A 22,001-nucleotide genomic window follows, 5' to 3' on the forward strand; every position below is an offset into this window, starting at 1 on the left:
CCAGTGTAGGTCCCTCCCTGCTGGGAGTCCACTGGGAGTGTCCGCTGAGTTTGGTACATCCAGTCCCTGTTTGCTGGAGGCCATTGCTGCGATGGCAGCTGGTCCTTGGCAAAAGAAGAGCCTGTTATAGCAGGAAAAAGGTCTGCCTAGTCTCACCGGTCTTGCAGTGGCTAACCAGATGCCCATGCAAAGTCCACAAGCAGAACCTGGGCGCAATAGCAACTGGTATTCGGAGACCAAGGGTGGCCCATCCCATTTTGCCGCCTGAGGTGAAACAGGAAAGTGCTTCCCAGCATCTAAGAAGAAGAAGAAGAAGAAGAAGAAGAGTTGGATTTGATATCCCGCCTTTCACTCCCCTTCAGGAGTCTCAAAGCGGCTAACAATCTCCTTTCCCTTCCTCCCCCACAACAAACATTCTCTGAGGTGAGTAGGGCTGAGAGACTTCAGAGAAGTGTGACTGGCCCAAGGTCACCCAGCAGCTGCATGTGGAGGAGCGGAGACGCGAACCCGGTTCCCCAGATTACGAGACTACCGCTCTTAACCACTACACCACACTGGCTCTCATAAATCTACACCCCTCACCATTTGCTGCCCCCGCTGAAGCCTTGCTAGCTGAGGTCACACATGATTTTGCGGGCTCTTGTGAGATCTTGCCACCATACCATATCCTCCGACATTTCTCCAATGAAAATTGGAATGTCTCATTCCATAATGATAATTTTACCCTTTCTATCCCACATATCTTACTTTGTTGCCCCAGCAACACTCTGGGCAGCTTCCAGCATATATAATATAATAAAACATTAAACATTTTTTAAAAACCTTCCCTGTACAGAATTGCCTTCAGATGGCTTGGGGCCCGGCTAACTCCATACCCTCCAACATTTCTCCAATGAAAATAGGGACATCCTAAGGAAAAGCAGGACATTCCGGGATCTAATCAGAAGTCAGGACGGCTTCTCTAAATCAGGGACGTCCCTGGAAAATAGGAACACTTGGAGGGTCTGCCATAACTGCTTCTCCTCATTTCTCACGCAGCAGTGGCACTACCCCTTGGAATTTGCCACCCAAGGCAGCTGTCTCAGTCCGCCTCATGGGCATGGTACAGAGAACGCAGAAATTCTGGCTAGAAGCCTCAGATGTCCTCATGCGCCATGAATTTCTTGTATGATATTACTAGGGTATGGTCACATAAATCTACCAAGCTGTTGCACCTCATAAACACCTGTTTATGAGTTGGGTTAGCTATATCTGTCATGGATGCTTTAGTTGAGATTCCTGCATTGCAGGGGGTTGCACTAGATCCTTCCAACTCTACAATTCTATGATTTTTTTTTTTTTAAAAAATTATTACCAGTGACATTTATGCTATTTCATTATCAGCAGCAGTTTTACTCATCAAAAATCTGATTTCTCCGTTGCAAAATCTGTCATCTCTCTTCGCTCCCTTTTGACCTTAGAAAACTTGTACAGTATAACACTCGCAAAGGATTCAGACCTGAAGTCTGCTTCCTTTCCGCCTCACACTCCCCCCCCCCATTCCACTGCTGCGAAATGGTTCCTTCCGCTGAACTGCCGCTTTCTCTCTGTCTGCGTCCTTGAAACCGGTTCGATCTAGTTTAGAGGCCCGGCCTGTCGGCTTTTGAATGGCCTTCGGGCGTTGGCATGGTAACCGTGGAAATTAGGTCAGTGGCTCAGACAGAGAGCATGGCTTCTTCGCCTTGCATGGCGGTGGCATGAGTCAGACGAAATGAATCTGCCCCAAACGCAGGATCTTTTTCTCTCCCCCAGCCCCGCCCCACGTAGTGTGCAGTAATTAATAGGAAATTAACGACCTGGTCAGGAAGAAATTAACAGAAAGCTTCTTCCCAGCGAGGAAATGCAGTGTTAGGAGATTTATTTGCCAATTATGCTTCTATTTCAGACACTGGGTTTCTGTTCCTGAAGGTGGCAAACCACCTTTGAAATTTTGTTTCACCTCTTAACAGGCTTTTCAAAAGTGAAAATAACATACACCGATGTTACAGTTTTTTGTGGTTGTTTTTGTACAAGGCAAACATACATAAGTATATAAACCACATGTCTGAAATACTACAGGAGAGCAATCCTGAAGCCATTTTGACTCTCCCAAATCATATTCTGTGGACATGACCAGCAGTGTTTTTTTTCTAAAAAAAATTTTAAGGGGTGCTCTTAACATGTTCTTGAGAGACTTCTTCTTAAACCAGGTTCCAGAAAGATTTGTTATAAAAGGGATGTTGATTTTGTTGCAATTTCTCCCTCAACATAATGCTTAACATGAAAATATTGAAAGGCGTATCATTTGTGTTAAGTTGTCGGTTAATAACAATTTATGCGGGTTGATTTAATGGTAGATATAGATATTGAGTACGGTTTTAACTTAATGAGATTGATGGACCTGTGCAAAGGAGAAGAACTTCACAGCAGCCAAGGTTTGGCAGCGCAGGGTAATTCATTTAGCATTCATTACCAAATTTGCTTCACAGTAACATGAAAATATCAAGTATTAAAAAAAATTAAGAATTTAAAGTAAGAATCTATCTGAAAAGATTAAGGAACACCAATAGCATTTCTTTTGGAAAGCGTCTTTCAAACAGCCAAGAGAGCGACACAGAAAGTTGAATTAGTTTAAAAAGGAGTTAGCAACAGAGCAAAATGTGAAAATGCTATCGTGACTAGAAAATTCTTAGCCAGCAGGCAAAAGTTACCTGCGATATTTCTAGGTGCTTCCAACCTTCTGGTGATTAGATCTGGTTTGGCTTGAGGGAAGGAACCTTCATCCCCATGGGAACTCCATTGTCTTGGCAACCAGCAAAGGGACTTTCAGTTGTCATGGCAACAAAGGAGTACTAAGTCCTAGCAGCGGTCCCCACCCTTCAATCTGGTAATAAAAGCTTTCAAAACCACCACAGGTGTTTTCTGGATGTGGAGGCAACTGGATGTGAAGGCAATCTGGGATGCTAGGGATCTTGCTCTTGCAAATCATTTAACATAGGTATGTATGTTCACGTAGGAACCAGTTTCGTTTGGGACCAGTGTGCCGAAGGAAGCAAGACTGATGTACAATTATGGTGATTTGTTCCCAGTTCAGGAAGGCAGAAAACAGTGAATGCGTAAAACCATTGTTTTGTCTGTCCTGTTTCCTGATAAGGCATGAATTAGGCTCCCCTGGTTACATTTGCTTCCTATCTCTCTTACACTCACAACCTCCTTTCAGCCATGGCATCTCTTTAAGTGTTGGTGTTGACCTTTAAAGCCCTAAACGGCCTGGGTCCAGTATACCTGAAGGAGCATCTCCACCCCCATCGTTCTGCCCGAACACTGAGGTCCAGCGCTGAGGGCCTTCTGGCAGTTCCCTCGCTGCAAGAAGCCAAGTTACAGGGAACCAGGCAGAGGGCCTTCTCGGTAGTGGCCCCGCCCTGTGGAACGCCCTCCAAACAGATGTCAAGGAAATAAACAAGTATCTGACGTTTAGAAGACATCTGAAGGCAGCCCTCTTTAGGGAAGTTTTTGATGACTGATGTTTTAATGTATTTTTAATCTTTGTTGGAAGCTGCCCAGAGTGGCTGGGGAAACCCAGCCAGATGGGCAGGGTATAAATAACAAATTGAATTTGATCCATTTTGAACTTATGTTGTGTGAAGGAAGGAAAATATCATTACTTCAACTTAGGTTATACTAACTCCTCACCAAGAAACAGTTACTCCCGGTAAAATAGTAAATGCCTCTGATAGTAAAATAGTAAAATACCACTCCCGGTAAAATAGTAAATACCACTCCTGTGGTAATTTATTTCCCTTTTGTAATTACTCTCAGTGTAATATTTATTTATTGCATTTTTTATTTATTATGTTAACCTTTTACAAAAACACTCGGCACCAACACCCTGTGTTCCCGGCCTGTTATGCGAGAATTGGCAGACCATCCCTTTTTCTTAACCGCTCACAGGAGTAGGTGAGCCATGTCAGTTGTGGTTCTCTCCTTTTCTCATTTTTATAACCAGAAATTCAGTTTTCCACATTTCTGCTGAAATTTGTGTGTTGAAAAAAACCCCCTCACATTTTAGTGTGAATTTATCTTAATAATTAACACATTTTTTGTATGCAGTTTTGACAAATATACCATACTTTTCCGTGCATAAGACTAGGTTTTTTTACTTTAAAATTATGCGAAAAACTATGGGTCTTCTTATACACAGGGCAATCTCCGCCCTATTTTCTTAAATTAGAGTGCCTAAAAATAGGGGGCGTCTTATATATAGCTGCAGTTTATGCACAGAAAAATACTCATTTTTTGCAAACATAGCTTACAAAAATACATTTAAACAATTAAAAATGCAACCACCACCAATGTTACAGATATCAACAAATGGTATTGGGCAGTAGGATCAGTGCTATTCATCTGGGAAAGCTTGAGCAAACAATATAGTTTTTAGTAAAAGTCAGACGCCCCCAACAGTCGGTGCTTCCCCAGTCCTAGGTGGGAGAGCGTTCCAGAGGGAATGTTACCACCAGGTGGCCTTGCACAGCTCAGGCACCATCAGCAAGGCCTCCTCTGAGAATCTCAGGGATCTGCAGAATGCATATAGAGAAAGGGTGGGGAATCTCACCCATGCAGGTGACCTTAGGGCACTTAGCAATGATGGAAGGAGCCAGATGCAGGAAGTGAGTGAGGTCAGAGAAGCAAAAAGGAGGTACAGTGGTGCCTCGCAAGACGAAATTAATTCGTTCTGCGAGTTTTTTCGTCTTGTGAATTTTTTCGTCTTGCGAAGCACCACTGTGCATTGACGGTTTCCCATAGGAATGCATTGGCGGTTTTTAAAAAAAGGCGCAAGACGTTTTCGTCTTGCGAAGCAAGCCCATAGGGAAATCCGTCTTGCAAAGCAACTCAGAAAACGAAAAACTCTTTCGTCTTGTGAGTTTTTCGTCTTGCGAGGCATTCGTCTTGCGAGGTACCACTGTACTTCAGTGGATACCATTTTCTCATGTATACTGTGAGCAGGGCTGGATTTAGGTTTGATGAGGCCCTAAGCTACTGAAGGTAATGGGGCCCTTTATATGTCCAGCTGTCCTTTGTCAGCAACAAATTGTCGCTGTATTTTGTGTTTAATGTATGCTATAATAAGAATAAGAATAAGAATAATTTATTTATACCCCGCCCATCTGGCTGGGTTTCCCCATCCTCTCTAGGCGGCTTCCAACAGAATATTAAAATACAATAGTCTATTAAACATTAAAAGCTTCCCTACACAGGGCTGCCCTCAGATGTCTTCTAAAAGTCTGGTAGTTGTTTTTCTCTTTGACATCTGTTGGGAGGGTGTTCCACATGGCGGGTGCCACTACCGAAAAGGTCCTCTGCCTGGTTCCCTGTAACCTCACTTCTCGCAGTGAGGGAACCACCAGAAGGCCCTCGGGACTGGACCTCGGTGTCCAGGCAGAACGATGGGGGTGGAGACGCTCCTTCAGGTATACTGGACTGAGGCCGTTTAGGGCTTTAAAGGTCAGCACCAACACTTTGAATTGTGCTCAGAAACGTACTATATGGTAATTTATGGACCTAATAGGTATCTAAAGCCATTTGCTGTATGTAGATTTCATTTTATTTGTTTTTCATCTTCTATTTTGGAAATGTGCATCCAGTTTTTTCCCCAAGAGAGTGGGGCCCTAAGCTATAGCTTGTTTAGCTTATATGTAAATCCGGCACTGACGGTAAGCAGCAACATGAAAATCAGTAGTCCATACACAAGCACAGCCCTTCATTCATGCAAGCAAGAAAGATCATTGCAATTGATGGATACAATTCCAGCCTGGCAAAAGTCACTAAGGGAGGGGTGGTGGAGGGTCAGTGAGGGGTCCAGGAGGGAGGGCAGCCTGGGGGCAGGAGGGCCTGAGGTTCCCCATCCCTGATATAGTAGAAGGCTATCGTTTAGGTAACCTGGTTCTAATTTTCCTAATTTCCCCCCCAGAAACTTTCCACCAGCTGTGTGAGCCAGTGCCAAGGTGTGGAGGTTGCCCTCAGCCGCTGTGGTGGACGCAATCCTTGTACAAAAGAATAGCAGATAACCAATTCCACACCTTGATAACCAAGGCTTCCTCCTCTCCTGTTGCATCATGGATTCCGCCTCTTTCCGGTCTGAACAATCATTACGTTCTGATCAGCTCCCATCCAGAGGCGCAGATCCCAGGGAGCTGGCTCAGCTCCACCCAAAAGACACAGCCAGGAGACTTGGGAAGGAGCCAGACAAAAATAGCCAAGAACCACAGGGCCTGATGAGGCTCCGCCATCCCCTGAGAGCACTGGCCGAGTTAAGAGCACATGTCCACTGTCAGTGTCTGAGGTCTTCTGCCCCCCCAGTTGAAACATACTATACTCATCTCAACTGGCCACAAGGAGTGCTACAGAGGTGGGCAAAGGAGAAGGAGGACAGGGAGAGAAATCTTTGCCTGGATGACTGCCAAGACGCAGCCGTCAGGAGAAGCAACACATTGGACGAAGCCCCTGAGGAACATCCGTCGGGCTATGGGGAGTTGGAGGCTAAGGAAAGCGACCCCTGAAGTACCTAGCACTGAAATGCAACCCCGACGCGGGTGCTTGGACAAGAAACAATCATGATAATATTGCCTGGTGTGGCAAGTGCATAGTAAAGAATTTTCTGGTTTCTGTATTGGCTTGATCTACTTTAGTCTTCTGGGATTCAGGGCAGACCTGTGAAAGTGACTGGGTATAGTGGGGTCCCAACAGAGTGGTGCACAACCAGATACTGGGCATGCCAGGCTAATCTCAAGTTTGATTGGGTTCCTTTGTTCTAAACATGTTTACACACTGCACAAAATCGGCTTGAAAGCAGGCCTGGTGACATCTCAGAATCCAGAAGAGGCTGAGCAGGATTTGGCGCCAGTGTCAGGCCTCAGGGCTCTGCGTGGCCCCTGCCTCATCCCTTTGTATAATCATGAAACAGCAAGGAAGGTCTCGGGAGTTGTTGGCAGGCAGGAAATGCAGCAGGTAACTGGGTGGAATCAGGATCTGCCAAAACACTCCTGCCATCTGGCCATCTGAAGCCACGTTCACACTCTTAAGCCACGCCATTTTCAGATATCCTGTTGATTGAGTGTTTTGTTTGCACAAAATGTGTGGGGAGGTTAGAGGATCTCGGCTTTTTATTGAGCATTCACTCTGTTATAGAAAAAACCTGCTCTTTTATGGGGCATCCAAGAGCCCATATAGAGTCCTTAAGTGGGTTCCCTATTGGGAGGAGAAAATAACAAGAGGCCAACCAGAGAATATTGAGAAGCAAAGCAGCTAGTAAGCCTGATCTTTGTTAAACTGTTGCAACAGGGTCCTCACTCACCACATGCAGGAGGAACCCCAAACAAGGGTGCGCAAGCCCTTATATAGACTTTTAAAATTGCCCACCCTATAACTCAAGACCACCCCCCAAAACATCATACATACATCACAGAAGGCGGTGGTCTACAGCAGAAATCCTGTTTGCCAGGATATCTGTTAATGGTCGCTGATTGCTTTACCTGGGCAGCCTGGCCATTCTTTTGTGATGGTAAATACTTTCCTGAAACCAGGTCACAGGCTCACCCTATTCCTGCACAAATATGCAGGAATAAGCAAAAGACAGTGGGAAGGCTTTCCCATTTCCTTCCTCCTTACAGGATGTTGCATCAAGCAAATGCTGTCTCACTCTTTCCATTGCATTTCCCTCTCTTGATCACAAACATTTTGCTTTACTTATGAGAAACAGTCTGAGAATTTTGGCGGGGAGAGTGCGTTTGTTGTGCAAGAGTTGCAAAGCAACTTTAATTGCACAGCTTTACCGACTGAATCCACCAAAATAGCCACAGGACAATCAGAAATGCTGTGCTCACATTCATAAGAACTTGCCTCTTCAGTTGTGAAGAGACAAGCAGATATAGAAGCTAAGCTAATCGGCCATTCATACTGGTTTGTTTGCAGACAGGTTAGCCAACACTAGGTACTGAATGAGCTCTCACCCATATTTGTTTGTGAGGAGGTTAGATGGATTGTGAAGCTAGCAAGTGTTTTATCTCTCACTTTCCCCATCACTGCAAGAAATTGGATCTTTTGAGGAAGTGGGTTTGTTTTACAAGAGAGGTCATTCCATATCAAGTGATCCAATTTTCAGGTAAGATTCAGTCACATGCCAGCAAATTCAGGCTGTGCAATTAAAGCTGAATCTCACCTGAAAATAGTCACAGGCTAGAAGTGCCCTAGACGTCTCCCACCTCTCTCAGTGAAAGCTGGAGTTTTTAGGGGGCCTCACAGATGCACCAAGTTCTGCACCAGAAAGCAAATGGCACAATGTTCATCAGGAAATGCAACCAAGCAAAAAGCAGTGTCCCACCCACGTGGAATCAAGCATCCAAACATACAGCCTATGAAATTATAAAACTCTTTTTCTTTATTAGTACTGCTGGAAAAGGCAAACCCCCTGAGGACATTGGCTGAGGTGAGCCTTCACTTTTCAGGGAATCCTCTTAAGGGATTCTGATATTGGACTTTTGGCTCTCAGAGCTCCATGGTGAATGCCAGGGTAGTATCAGCCATCTTTCTTTGGTAGTCTTCATTGAACCGCTCATTCTGAGCCACCGTGAAGTGATTCTTCCAGTCCCCAACTGTCCCTATAAAAGAAACACACAAAATCCACTCAGCGTAATGGGTAGAAGTTTTCAACGGCACTATCTGCTATTATGCCCCATAAATTACCAGGATGGGTATATTCACAGCGCTCAATGTCGTTAGGATGTAGTAGTAATCCCTCAATGAGAGATTTTGCAAGGGCGTGGGGGGATGTTCGAAGAAAGAGTCTATATATGTTGGAGACATAGATATCCTTCTTGTACAGTGGTACCTCAGGTTACATACGCTTCAGGTTACAGACTCCGCTAACACAGAAATAGTGCTTCAGGTTAAGAACTTTGCTTCAGGATGAGAACAGAAATCGTGCTCCGGCGGCGCGGCAGCAGCGGGAGGCCCCATTAGCTAAAGTGGTGCTTCAGGTTAAGAACAGTTTCAGGTTAAGAACGGACCTCCAGAATGAATTAAGTACTTAACCCTAGGTACCACTGTATTTTCATGTTGATTTGTGGTCACATGAGATACCACTTCCAATGCTGTGTGCGCCCATAAACATTTTGGAGTGATCACACTGCTTCATTTTCCACAACTGAAATCCTGCAACTTTTTATACCACAAATGTTCTGGTTCATTTTTGTTCCAGTTTTGCCTCACTATACCCTTCCAGACAGCAAACATGGGGTAACATCGCAGAACAATTAATAAACCCACTGCCAATGAACATTAAAACACCAGCCTGGAAGGCCCTCTAAGACAATGCCCGTTTCCTTCCAGCGACGTGACTTGTGGGATTTCAACATTCTGCCTGTTAAGCATAGTTGGCACCGTCCAAAATAAAGATGTTGAGGGAGAAGCCATACCTTTCCTCATGAATGGGGAAATGGACAGGTCCATGACTGAGATGGGCACGCCAGCCCGGTTGGCCATGGGGTTGTCTTTCATGACTTCGAAGGAAGTGTGGCGGACAATCTTGTCCACGGTCGCCTCATCCAGTTGCTTCCCTATGAATTGCATCACCTTCTGGATCTCACGCTTTGGGTCCTGTGTGGAGATGGAGAAAGTGCAGCAGGGTTTGGCCTGAGAAAAAGGATGCCATGAAAGGGCAGGGTGGTGCTGAGAACGAGGACGTTTAGGGGAAGTGCTTTGGTGTCCCAAGCAGACAGATCTGCTTGTAAATCTTCCACAATCAGCCCATTTTTTCAAACTGGCCAACATGGAGACCTCCCTCATAATAGTGTAAAAGCCAGAAGGAAACCACATTAACAGGTTTTATTCCTTGTTCGCAGGGCTTATTGCTGTGGTCACTGTATTCTTGTCCTCCCTCAAATGCAGTCCCCCTCAACCTTGAGTCCTCCCGTCCCCCCTGGTTATAGGCCACGGTGAAGGCTCCTGTGGTGTCAAAGGGTACCTGGGACATGTGAGCAGTGTCCGCAGGATCAGGCCCGGTATCGCTAACATAGAACAAGGAGGAGAAGGCAAGTAGGCAAGATTGGAAACCAGGGTTGGAGACACAACACAGGATCTGTTGAAAGCTTATGAAAGATGAAGGTGGGGAAAGAGGACCAAGGATAGGCAGGCAAATATGTTTGTGGAGCTGTCCCAGCTTACTAGCAGCCTCTTCCTGCTTCCTTCTGGCAAGAGATGAGGGAGAGGCGATGGCAGAGCCGCCATCTGATTCTCACCAGCAATTCATTCTGGGTGTGGCAGATGGGACAGGCTTTTTGACACTTTCTCCCCTAAGCAGATTCACTGCACATCATCCCTGCAATATTGCCAAAGTCTGTTGTCCGCAAGGGATGCTGTCCAGAAGGCCCCACCGCCTTCCTGATCTGCTCACCTTTTTTATGTCTTCATAGAAGAGGTAGAGCACACGGTGTGTGTCTTTTGCCTTCCACCAGCCTTTCACGTGATCGTACCACGGGCCCCAGCCCACTGGAAGACACAGAGTGGGCGCGATGAGGAGCACAGTGACAAATCCCCCAGCAGGAGCAAAAAAACACAATGCTACTGCTGCTAACATCACCACCAAATGCAATTTATAAACACTGTCACCAGCTGCATCTGACCTTTTCCTTATTGTAATTTTTCTCACACGCGCAAAGTGTTGTCATTATTGCTAGAATCAAAAAGATTGGGAGGGAAGGGTGCGTTGTTTTTAACTCACCTTTGCCTGCCATGAAAGTCTCAAAATATTCCTGCCATGTTCCGGGGGCAGGTACCACCTTGCTCATCCTTTGGAAATGGAAATAGGACACCATGCAGTCCTTGGCATTCCTTGCCACGTAAAGGAACTGATTGGGGAAGACAAATGGGAGACATTAATGCATTTAACTAGGAGATTCAGTCATTAACAAGCTTTTGCTCCAGGAAGCTCCAAGATGACAGACCTAGGACTTCTCTAGCTCACCTGAGTATCCTCTTTTCAGCATCTTTCTCTCCTTCCTTTTGTTTGCAAAACGTTTATACAGACATTAGACAAAGGGTGCTTCCAAACTGAATGCCACCCAAAAATAATGACAGTCGTGTAAAGAAATATTCAGGTTGCATGATTATAGTTGTCTTGGAGGCAACACACTTTCCATAGACTTAAACCAGCTCCCTACAACTTGCCCAACAACTCAGAGAAGCGTTGTAACCTTTCCTAAACACAACCCCAGACTTCTCAGCTGGACACAGCAGCAAATAAAACTCCCCAAAATGCTATGGGCTGCTTCAGCCACAATCAGTCTTGCATCACAAACCTGCATCCCCTCAACTACTGGATTTTTTGCAATAAGGAAAGTAAAGGGGAAATGTACTGGAAAGTGTGGACTAGCTCTTGCTGTGATGCAACGTCATCTAACCTCCCCACAACAAGTCAGGATGAATGCTCACTAAATCTATGTCTGCTAAGCTCGCCGCAAAACTAATCAGGATGAATGGTCAATATATTAACAGGTCATCTGGAAGCACCCACATTAAGGTCTTCACAGAGCATTTGTTCTGATTTGTTTGCAGGGAGGTTATACAACAGTGGCATCCACCCTGTTTCGTGTGCATGGTGGTTATACATTTCCCCGCTGATCATTCATTCGCCCCAAACTTTGCAGTGTATATCCCCATCACTTTCCAAACTGCAAAAAGCACTTCAATCTATTTTAACTGCTGTCAGGGACTGGGTAGGGGAGGAATGGTGGAGGCCACCTCCCCATCCTGAACCTTCCAGGGAGGAGGAAGAGGAAGACAGTATAGATTTACAACAGGGGGTTGAGGGAGGCTGCAGCTCAGAGGCAGATGAGGGGGAAGCTAGGAAATCATGGGAGAGCCAGAGCAACACTTGGCTGACATGTAGTCATTAGAAAGCATTGCAGACTCTCCATCTCCCAGAACCCGGCGAGCCTTAAAAGTAGGAGAGCAAAGAGTTCGAAGACAGAGGACACGTAACAGCACCCATAGAGGAGATGATAAGAATGACGAATGAGGAAGTGGGAGAGATGGGGGTGGGCGGGGTGGAGATTCACTTGAGACAACGCCATTATCCAAGAGGCTGGGCTCTATAGCCTTTCTCTGTAAAGACTGAAATGAAAAAGGGCAGTAAGAAACTCTTCCTTGTCTTTATACTTTCCTGGGCAACCAGCCAGGATCCGCTGACAGCACCCTGACAACTGCAGAGATCTAATGTTCTGGTATGTGCCTGAATCCCTCATGCAGAATACAGACAGACTGGAGCTGACCCTGCCTAGCAATGCAACAGCATCATATATCCTTGGACCATTCTCTTGCAAAGGTCACAAGAGGCTGAGATGCACCCCATGGAGTCCAGACACCTGTTTGCCACGTGGTGGCAGGTGAACCACATAGGACATGTGCAACCGTCCCACAACAAAAAGACTTTCATCGCATCCAGGCAAACATCTGGAAATGGGAAGTAGCTGCTCCGGCAGTTGGGTTTGTTAAGTTGTGGGCAAAGATATCAGACGACACAGCGATTCTTCAAACAGCTCTTCTTTATTCAGATGCCAGAACAGAACTAAACTGAGGGGCTCAGTCAGCCTGCTTATATAGCGCTCCAGAACAATGTAACTGTTGCCATTTTCTAAAACTATCCAATCACTGAACGTCACTTTTCGATCCTTCACTTGCATACAAAACTATCCAATTACTGAACGTCACTTTTCGATCCTTCATTTCTACAGTATCCCCCTGCTGGCCCAGGGTGAGAACTTCAGTACATAACAGGGTTGAATCTGGTTTACAAGCCAAGCAGTAGAGAGCTGCCTAAGGTCCAAATTTGGGAATGGGAAACCTGTGCCCCTCCAAGATGTTGTCATATTCCAACTCCTATCAGCCCCAGCCAATTAGCGATAATGGGAGTTGTAGTTCAACAACATCTGGAGGGCCACAGATGTGGAAATTAATTATGCGAATGCAATTACTATGCAAATTTTTTTAAAATGTAAAGAGCAGGCGCTGAGGGTGCTGGAACCACAGGGAGTGGAAAGGGAGAGATTAGCTCTCCACCATGGTCTGAATCCCAAGGAATATTGCCTCTGCAAAGCTATGTACATCAGAAAGGCATTTTTGTTGCAACATCTGCAATGGAGCGGGGATGAAGGAGTCCTGCTTAGGGTATCTCACAGCTGTTATTGATATTTTTATATTTTTTAAAGCATACATGCTGATTGCCTTCCCGAAATTAGCGTGGCACCTAGTTTAGCCCTAGGGGCCACCTCTCAGAATGAAGCAAAAGGGTGTCTCTTCCCAAAGTGTGAGGCCCCCTTTCCCATCCCTTACCTTGCAGTTCTGCTCCCAAAAGGACTGAGGGAGCAACTGCACGGGGAGATGGGTTTTCAGAGTCCGTGGAGAAGGCATCGCGTTTGCTTGATCAACCCCTGCTCAAAGAAGAGTGAGGCATTAGTGGCAGAACAGGGATGGGAGATCATCCTGTCCCATTTCGGAGGGCAAAACACAGCGAAAAATGAATCCATTTCAAAATCCAAATCAAGTTACATGATTGGCCTTTCCAGGAGACCTGGGGAAGGTAGTTATGCTGAGAAACCCATTTCATAATGTTATAGGATTGAACGGTTGGTTTGGAGGAAACCTATGGGTTCCAACCAAGCCAGTGGTTTTGTATCTACAACATGGCAGCCTGTACAAGTGGGAACCTGCTGAACTGGTCAGAATGGTTTCTTTTTCAAAATGAGGGCCTTGGCCAAGTCTGTTAAGCATCCTATCTGCACATGCCTAGAAGTTGGCAAAGATCAGGTGGGTTGCCATGGAAACAACTGGAGATGCTTCTGGGAGGAGAAGAGTAGTCCTTTCCCCATCTCACCTGGTTGGATACCATTTCATTCTAGAAAGCGGGGGGTGGGGAGGCCGGGGGGGGGGGCTAATCTGGGGTGAGTTTTGTCTGGGCTGGAAGCTAGAGAAAGACAGGGATAGAGGCACCCTGGAAACCTAATGGGGAGGCCAAGATCTGTTGGAGTGTTCCTGCTGTGAGCCTATGCTCAGGTTGCACGCCTGTGCAAGTAAAGCCATATATCCCAAAGATGCCACAGTCTCCAGTGACCTTCATTCCAAGGAAACTGAGTGAAAGCAGGCACCCTGGAAGTCTCTTTCCACCCAGAGATTGGGTTGGGCACCACAGGAATATGGATGGTGCTGTATTTGTCACCTGAGGGCTGGGGTGGCCGTGCCCACTCAATGAATGGGTGGCGATGATGCACAGGGGCCCGCTGGCATTTCTCCAGGTCGCCTTCTTGTTGGATCATATCCACTATCTCTTGTATCCAGGTGGTACCTGGCATAATGCACAAAGAGAGAGAGAAGGAAAATCAGCACTCATATATTCAGGCCCAGTCTTTTGCCCAGGACCTCAGCTCTCTTGCCCTGTCTATTTAAAACTTAAATCCCCTTTCCCCTTTTGCTTACAGGGCTCCTGTGCATGCTGTATACAGCTCAGAACCCGTGTGACTCCAGCCACTAATACATATTACTTTCCATCTAACACTGTGAACTAGCAGGTGCAAAGTTGTGTTGTGGATCTGTGCCCAGAAAGTTTACAGTAATCAGTAGCGCAGCAAGCCAATTATTCTGCATCCTGAATAGATCTTGCATATTTACCACTATGTGCCAACTTTGCACACTTTATACTGCTTCTGCTAGCTGTAAGAAAGGGAGATACAGAGACCTTTAAAGCCCTCTCTGCACACATGGTTTTAAGCACAGCGTTCAAACTCACTAGGACTAGGAACTTGGTTTTTTAAAATATTAAAAATAATAAACACACAAAATATGAACTTAGATATTCTGAGCCCTGTATGTGCTCTGAAAATAAAAAGAACAAACATTAATGCATGGAATGATCACCACCCACAGAGATGAATGTAATAATCGTCTACCTGGCACAGGCATAGGCAAACTCGGCCCTCCATATGTTTTGGGACTACAACTCCCATCATCCCTGACCTCTGGTCCTGTTAGCTAGGGATGATGGGAGTTGTAGTCCCCAAAAGTAGGGCCGAGTTTGCCTATGCCTGACCTAGCAGAACCGTCTTTCTGAAGGCAATATAGGACTCTTGCTGGACTAATCTTGAGTTTTGTGCTTCTGCAACTCCCAAACTGGATGCAGCTTTGTCCCTGAATTCTTACCTGCTTTGGGATATGTACAAATGAGCAGGTCATCTGGCTTCGCCTGGAAGCTCTGGATCCGGCTCCATTCCTGACAAGTAGCCTTTGCCAGGGGAATCCCGTCCACTTCGCCCAGCTCGGGGCGCCCCTCTGGTTGGGCATCTTTCCCTTGTCCTGTAGGCATTGCTCTCTGCTGGGGAAACAAGACACAAGGAAAATACAGCGCCTTGCATTATGTGTCTCTGCCATTCTGAAGGAAATCAGCCCGGAGTGCTCACTGGAAGGACAGATCCTGAAGCTGAGACTCCAATACTTTGGCCACCTCATGAGAAGAGAAGACTCCCTGGAAAAGACCCTGATGTTGGGAAAGATTGAGGGCACAAGGAGAAGGAGATGACAGAGGACAAGATGGTTGGACAGTGTTCTCGAAGCTACCAGCATGAGTTTGACCAAACTGCGGGAGGCAGTGGAAGACAGGAGTGCCTGGCGTGCTCTGGTCCATGGGGTCACGAAGAGTCGGACACGACTAAACGACTAAACAACAACAAAGTCTTTGAGGGAAGAGACCTTCCATAGTTGGCACCGTAAGCGTTTGGGTTACGGTTGCCATCTCTCTCTTTGTTATATATATCAGGACCCTTGAGCCTTTAACAACAACAGGCATACACAACACAGCTGGAGGTGGGTTTCCTCAGAAGGACTTCTTCACCTTTCTAATTTCTGCCTGCCAAAAGGTGCAAGAGCCCTGCCAGAGAAAAAGGAAGGCAGGAAGAGAGGAGGATGCAGTCACAGTCCCTGTGCATCCCCATTGGACCCACAGCTTCTCCCAGATAGCTCTGCCCCCTCCACCACCTCTTCCCCACCTTGGCCTTTACCTACCTTTCCATCCACCAGGGTGCTGGGTATTATAGCTCTTTGAGGGGTAAACTACAGTTCCCAGTTTTCTCTTTTGGGTGGGTAAGTGCTTTAAATGTGTGGCATGCGCGGGAATGTTGTGGATAGTAGGAGAGGATATATAGATTAAATATTATCCTTCCTCACTCACACTTGTAAGTCAGTAGCAGAGTACATTCTTCTGTATATTGCAGGAATCTACTTGGTAGATTTGCTTGAATCTCTTTACTTAAGCAATCCAATCTGGATTGTCCAGATTGGGTTTGATCCTGGTAAATTCCCCTTTTATCCCTCCTAAAAAGAATAAAGACACAACACTCTTCTTTTAAAAGTATAACAAGAGGTTTACTTACATTCAGTTCACAGTAGGTTCCCTGAAGGCAGGCTTTAGTTTGAAGTTACAGAAACCAGAGTTCGTCCCATGTAGGGATATAAGCCCATAGGCTGAGAGCCAGCAGACAGCTGAATACATCAGTATCAGAAGAAAGCAGCAAAAGAGGGAAAGGGAAGATGGCTGTATGAGCAGCCCTTTTACAGGGTCACGCCCATCTACCTGGTCACATGCAGGGGGAGGATGCTCCAGACCAGGTGTGACAGGAAGTCCTCCTGGCTGCAGTAACATCCCCCTCTGTGTCTGCTCAGGGCAAACAGGAAGTGTTGTACTTGCCTGGTTATGTTATATCCCACAGCGTGTCTGCAGCCTGTGTCTTGGGGCACTTTAAAATTTAACGCGTCACAGAATAATCACTCTCTGTTGCATCTAGGTAGGCAGAGGCTCTGCAGCGGACAAATGGCCAGATCATATATTGTGCGTCCCCCCCCCCCCCAAACTTAAAATGTTATAGGTTCAGAAAAATGTAAATTGAACAGGGCAGGGAAGAAGGCTCAGGTGTGAGTTTGAAACACCCTAAAATTCCTTGCCCAAGCAGAGAGTGGACACTCATTTGGGGTTTAGCAGGAACCTCTTGAGACAGACCGCTTAGATTTAGATGGTACTACATGAGGCATGGTTAATTGTAATGAAGCCCCAAAGCAGTTTGCAAAAAGAGTAAGACAATCAAATCATCAGTAAAAAACAAAACCCAATTCAGTTAAAAACAACTATTTTAAACATCCAACAATTACTGTAATTCAAACTGTGAGCTAAAAGCCAGTTCAAAACACATGACAGCACATGTCTGGGTAGGTTTACCTAAACAGAAATATTTTCAGCAGGCACTGAAAAGAGTACAGGGAAACCAGGGAGCGCTTCAAAGTGTGGGTACTGCCACTCTGAAAGACCAACTTATTGCCAGTTTTGTACCTTTCGTCCTTGCCGAGTTGATGTTGAGTTTCAGAGACTTCCCGGTTAGCTCTTTCCCTGCAGCAGCCACAACGGGAAAGGAAACCGGGTCTGATTGGTTCCTAGTCGAAAAGCTTGGAAGGTCCCTCCCAGAAGAGGTGGATTAAAAGCTTCTCCCTTCAAAGCTTTGTAGCGTAAAAGCTACACAGTTAAACTTCCTAAGTACTATTGGGTTGTTTTCTTAACAATTTAACCAGGCAGTTAGCTGCTGTCTGCCTCCAGCCTTGACAAAACAGATTCCGCTCCTCAGCTGCCTTTAAAATTAAATAGGACCACAGCAGGTGACATCAGTTTTGCATTCCTGGAACTGTGAAGGATCACTGAGCCGGACTTATGTGGAGCACTGCCAGTAAGTTTGCTCTTCAAACCTTGCAGGGAGGGATTTTGAATACCTACATAAAGAAGCAAAAATCCTTCCCATCCTCCAAGGGGTGATCGGAGGATACTTGAGGAAGGGGGGGCGGGAGCCATTTGGGGAAGGGATTTTTTTGTGGGGAGAGAGGTATTTTCAGAGGAAAGGGATTAAGGTCTTTCCCACACCATGCCAGTCTTTTGCTGGAGTTCACAGGGTGTCTTTGGGGAGGAGATCTCCTAGGAAATAAGTGCCATATACTGTATAGTTTGGTCTCCAGGGGATTAAGGTAAAGGTAAAGGGACCCCTGACCATTAGGTCCAGTCGTGACCGACTCTGGGGTTGCGGCGCTCATTTCGCTTTATGGGCCAAGGGAGCTGGCGTACAGCTTCCGGGTCATGTGGCCAGCAAAACTAGAGCAGCGCATGGAAATGCCATTTACCTTCCCGCCGAAGTGGTACCTATTTATCTACTTGCACTTTGACGTGCTTTCAAACTGCTAGGTTGGCAGGAGCAGGGACTGAGCAACGGGAGCTCACCCCGTTGTGGGAATTCGAACCGCCGACCTTCTGATCGGCAAGTCCTTGGCTCTGTGGTTTAACACAGGAAGAGTCTGTGGCAGAAAGCAGTCCAGTATCAGAGACAGAAGCGGAGGCTGGAGAGGACAGATGAGGCAGGCCACTGAAGCAGCTGGGATGTCACCCCCTCCTCCTGTGACCAGCTCCCCTCTCCCCTGGTGTCCCAGAACCAGAAAAGGTATGAAGAGGGAGGAGCAAAGACAGATACAGTGACAGAGTCTCAGATTGCTTGGGAAGGACCTGGGGGAGGAAGAGACTTAGGCAACTGTGGAAAGGCAGTCCTCACAACTGCCACATAGAGGCAATATCTGCTGGGATGAGTGGCTGTGCTCATTAGGCCTGGCCTCCTGAGCTGACCGTGCTTTATTGAATAAAGAGTTAACTTCATTGATGCTGTGTGATTTATTGCTGACCTGCTCCTGACACCCACTTCTGACAGCCACCAGCTCAGAAACAATTACTGCATGATTTTTGAACTGGATCATCAATTGCGTGTAACATTGACCCCCCCCCCCATTCGCACTCATGAGCTGGCGCCTCTGCTGTGAGGTAGGTTAGGCTGAGAGAGACAACTAGGCCCAAGGTCACCCAGTGAGCTTCATGGCTGAAAGCAGGAATTTGAACTCGGGTTTCCTCAGTCCTGGTCCAACACTCTGCTGCTACACGACCCTGGCTCTCTTGTTCTCACAGTGGCCAACTGGATTCCTGGAGGAAACCCACATGCAGGACATGAACGCAACAGCGCTCTCTTAATCCTTGGCAATTCCCTGCATACTGCCTCCAACGGCAGAGGTAGACCCAGCTATTGTGGAAGTTGGAAAATAAACCGTTTCCACCTCTGCAGCTCGACCGCATCCATTCCACACTTGGCGCCTTGAAAGGAAACATGTCTCTTGCTTACGCACAACGGAGGACTAGAGAGACTCAGTGATCTGAAGTGACAGCCCAGCATCTGGCAACACTGCGTTTACAGGCACAAAACCACTTCGCAAGTTTTTCAGAAGAAGCCCTAGTGAACTCATTGGGGGCTGCAGTCACACCCAGACTTGCCCGGTTCCTGTTAATTCCAGTGAAACTTGCCTGAAGAGCACTGAGTCTACAGGTTTGCTCTCTCTCCTCTTTGCTCTCCAAGTTTAAGCAGAAAATTCACATCATGGTAGGTCTCTGCCTCTGGGTGAAATTATTTGCCTCTTAAGGCACCCTTTTCTTAATTTGCAGCCTATCACATCCAGAATTTAGCTGTGCATACTCCTACAACATCAAGCTTGTTCAGTTCAGTCTGCCAACACCATTTAACAGAAGAGGAGGAGGAGGAGGAGGAGGAGGAGGAGGAGGAGGAGGAGGAAGAGGAGTTTGGATTTGATACCCCGCTTTATCACTACCCGAAGGAGTCTCAAAGTGGCTAACATTCTCCTTTCCCTTCCTCCCCCACAACAAACACTCTGTGAGGTGAGTGGGGCTGAGAGACTTCAGAGAAGTGTGACTGGCCCAAGGTCACCCAGCAGCTGCATGTGGAGGAGTGGAGATTACAGATTACAAGACTACCGCTCTTAACCACTACACCACAGAGATTTTAAAGGAGAAAGTGGTGAAGAGTCTCCTAGACGTAGCTACTTACATGGATCTGTCCAACAGCCAAGCACTCTGGGGCTCCTGGAAATGGCAAGTGTGGCCTCAGTGGCTAATCTTTTCCTTTTTACATTGAAACATACTGTAGGTCATTTGATTGGCAGAACCCCAACCCAATCACCATTGCTAGCATCCAAGAGACTTCCCTTTCCACAACCTGTTTGAGCTTAATCCCGGTTCCAAAGTCCATCTGCTTAGTTTGATCAGTGATATGGTTATGAATTGTATCAAGAACTCCCCCTTGTTTGTTCCTGGGCAAACCTGCCTAGATCACCAATGATTTATAGCCACCTCTTTACCTTTGACGCCTTTCTGCATTCAAACTGCACTTGTTTCATCTAAAGAGGGGTGTTGTAGTTCTGTAGAAAGGCAGAGAAAGTTCTGTATGTGGGGGAAGTGGCAGAATCTCAAGCTGGGCACCAGTCATCTTGCTGCTTCAAAAACACACATCACAGTCTCTGACTCTCTCATATGGAAATAAGCCCTGCTGGACCAGGACAAAGGCCCATCTAGTCCAGCATCCTGTTCTCACTGTGACCAACCAAGGGAACAAAAAGGAACCAAGCCTGGCAGTGCTTTCCCCATTTGTGTTCCCCAGCAGCAGGTATTCAGAGGCATACTGGCCATCGGCAGTAGAGGTAGAATGTCAGCATAGCTATGGATAGCCCTGTGCTCCATGAATTTGTCTAATACTCTTTGAATAAACCCACTCAAGTTGGTGAACACCACTACATCTTGCGGTAGAGAATTATAGAGTTTAGCTAGACCCTTTGTGGAATAGCCCATCCTTTTTTTTAGGGCCCAAATTGGCTAGTATTCATTACCATCGAACACTTCGTACATACCGTATTTTTCGCTTCATAAGACACACTTTTTTCCTCTTAAAAACTAAGGGGAAATGTCTGTGTGTCTTATGGAGCGAATGTGTGGTCCCTGGAGCTAAATTGCCGGAGTGCAGCATACTCCTGAGCTGCTCTTTGGGGCTGGCGGGGGAAACCCGGGCTTCCCCCGCCAGCCCTGGGAGCAGCAGGCAGGCTGCATGCAGATGGCCTGCGCTCCTGAGCAGCTCTGGGGTAGACCCTTTGTGGAGTTGCCCATCCTTTTTTTTAGGGCCCAAATTGTCTAGTATTCATTACCATCAAACACTTTGTACATACATACTAAATCAGTCATGCCCAAAGTCCATTTCAGGAGCCTAATCCGGGCCGCCAGTTGGTTTAATCCAGCCCCCCAGACCTCAATCTTCAATCCTACGAAAAGCTCAACAACTTTGGGGTAAAATACTACAAAAATTTCAACAACTTCAATCCTAAAAAAAGGTTAACAACTTTGGTCAGCCCTTTGGTCAGCCCTTACGGCCCTTCACTTCATCAAATCTGGCCCTCTTTGAAAAAGTTTGGACTACTGTACCACTGTACTAAATGCTTTGTTTGCACTACACTGAATTGCTCAATATTATTCTTGGGATAAAATGCCCCTGCTTTTTCAATCAAATTCAACTGAACTAAACTTACACATTAAGCACCAATCTAAAGGAGACCAGAGAGGATGCACAGAGTACAGATCCATTACCAAAATTAAGCAGATGGGAATTGACTCACTTACTGGGGTCATGCCCATGTAGCCAAGTGATTCACCGTCAAATTCTTTTCCTGAAACTCTGGGCGTTGTTGTTTTGTGAAGAGAGGCTAGGGACTTCTGAAAGAGGATTCTTTGCACCTCAACAGAATTCAAATTCCCAGGATTTCTGAGAAGTGAGGACAGGCAAAATGATACAAAACCGATGTGTGTAGCGTTCATACAGCCTAATCGCTGGATCACATATTACGTGGTAAACTTGCCATTTCTTTTTTGATAGGCTTGTTCCCGTGTTACACTAAAGACAGGTAGGTAGAAGCTGTCTCTTTCTACATGTGCCCAAGCGTTTATGCAGCTACAGACTGCAAGACTGTTCAGCTCAACCACT

At 46.3% G+C, this 22,001-nt stretch overlaps 1 protein-coding gene and 1 long non-coding RNA gene across 7 annotated transcripts; one reads left to right on the plus strand and one right to left on the minus strand.

Annotated features, from left to right (window-relative positions):
- The first annotated feature begins 1,693 nt into the window (after positions 1–1,693).
- LOC310662287 lies at positions 1,694–6,685 on the plus strand. Its single transcript, XR_014504248.1, has 2 exons — positions 1,694–3,016; positions 5,987–6,685. It is a non-coding gene; the product is annotated as an uncharacterized lncRNA (long non-coding RNA).
- A 1,744-nt stretch (positions 6,686–8,429) lies between these two features.
- Positions 8,430–21,861, minus strand: LOC310662799 (sulfotransferase 1C2-like). 6 transcript variants are annotated; one of them, XM_083409935.1, is made up of 9 exons: positions 21,641–21,861; positions 20,335–20,469; positions 15,262–15,430; positions 14,285–14,410; positions 13,402–13,499; positions 10,793–10,919; positions 10,466–10,560; positions 9,489–9,669; positions 8,430–8,672 (listed from the first exon to the last, which is right to left on the minus strand). In XM_083409935.1, the coding sequence occupies exons 2-9, from the start codon at positions 20,371–20,373 to the stop codon at positions 8,560–8,562; spliced, it is 948 nt and encodes a 315-aa protein (XP_083266061.1). In that variant the 5' UTR covers positions 20,374–20,469; positions 21,641–21,861; the 3' UTR covers positions 8,430–8,559. The 6 variants fall into 6 exon arrangements, with proteins under 6 accessions (XP_083266061.1, XP_083266060.1, XP_083266062.1 ...); XM_083409934.1 differs by having other exon boundaries at positions 15,262–15,433; XM_083409936.1 differs by lacking the exons at positions 20,335–20,469; positions 21,641–21,861 and adding exons at positions 17,438–17,509; positions 20,025–20,081 and having other exon boundaries at positions 15,262–15,433.
- Between the last annotated feature and the right edge of the window lie 140 nt (positions 21,862–22,001).

Source organism: Podarcis tiliguerta (genome assembly GCF_965153285.1).
Source record: "Podarcis tiliguerta genome assembly, chromosome: 13".
NCBI lineage: Eukaryota > Metazoa > Chordata > Lepidosauria > Squamata > Lacertidae > Podarcis > Podarcis tiliguerta.

What these genes read in the sequence shown, in the direction of transcription:
- LOC310662799 (XM_083409934.1), bottom strand. Translation starts at nt 20,373, where the DNA reads ATGAAACAAGTGCAGTTTGAATGCAGAAAGGCGTCAAAG. An exon ending in AATGCAGAAAGGCGTCAAAG is followed by an intron (nt 15,434 to 20,334) that starts GTAAAGAGGTGG and finishes TTGTTTCCCCAG; the next exon opens with CAGAGAGCAATGCCTACAGG. An exon ending in ACGGCCACCCCAGCCCTCAG is followed by an intron (nt 13,500 to 14,284) that starts GTGACAAATACA and finishes TTCTTTGAGCAG; the next exon opens with GGGTTGATCAAGCAAACGCG.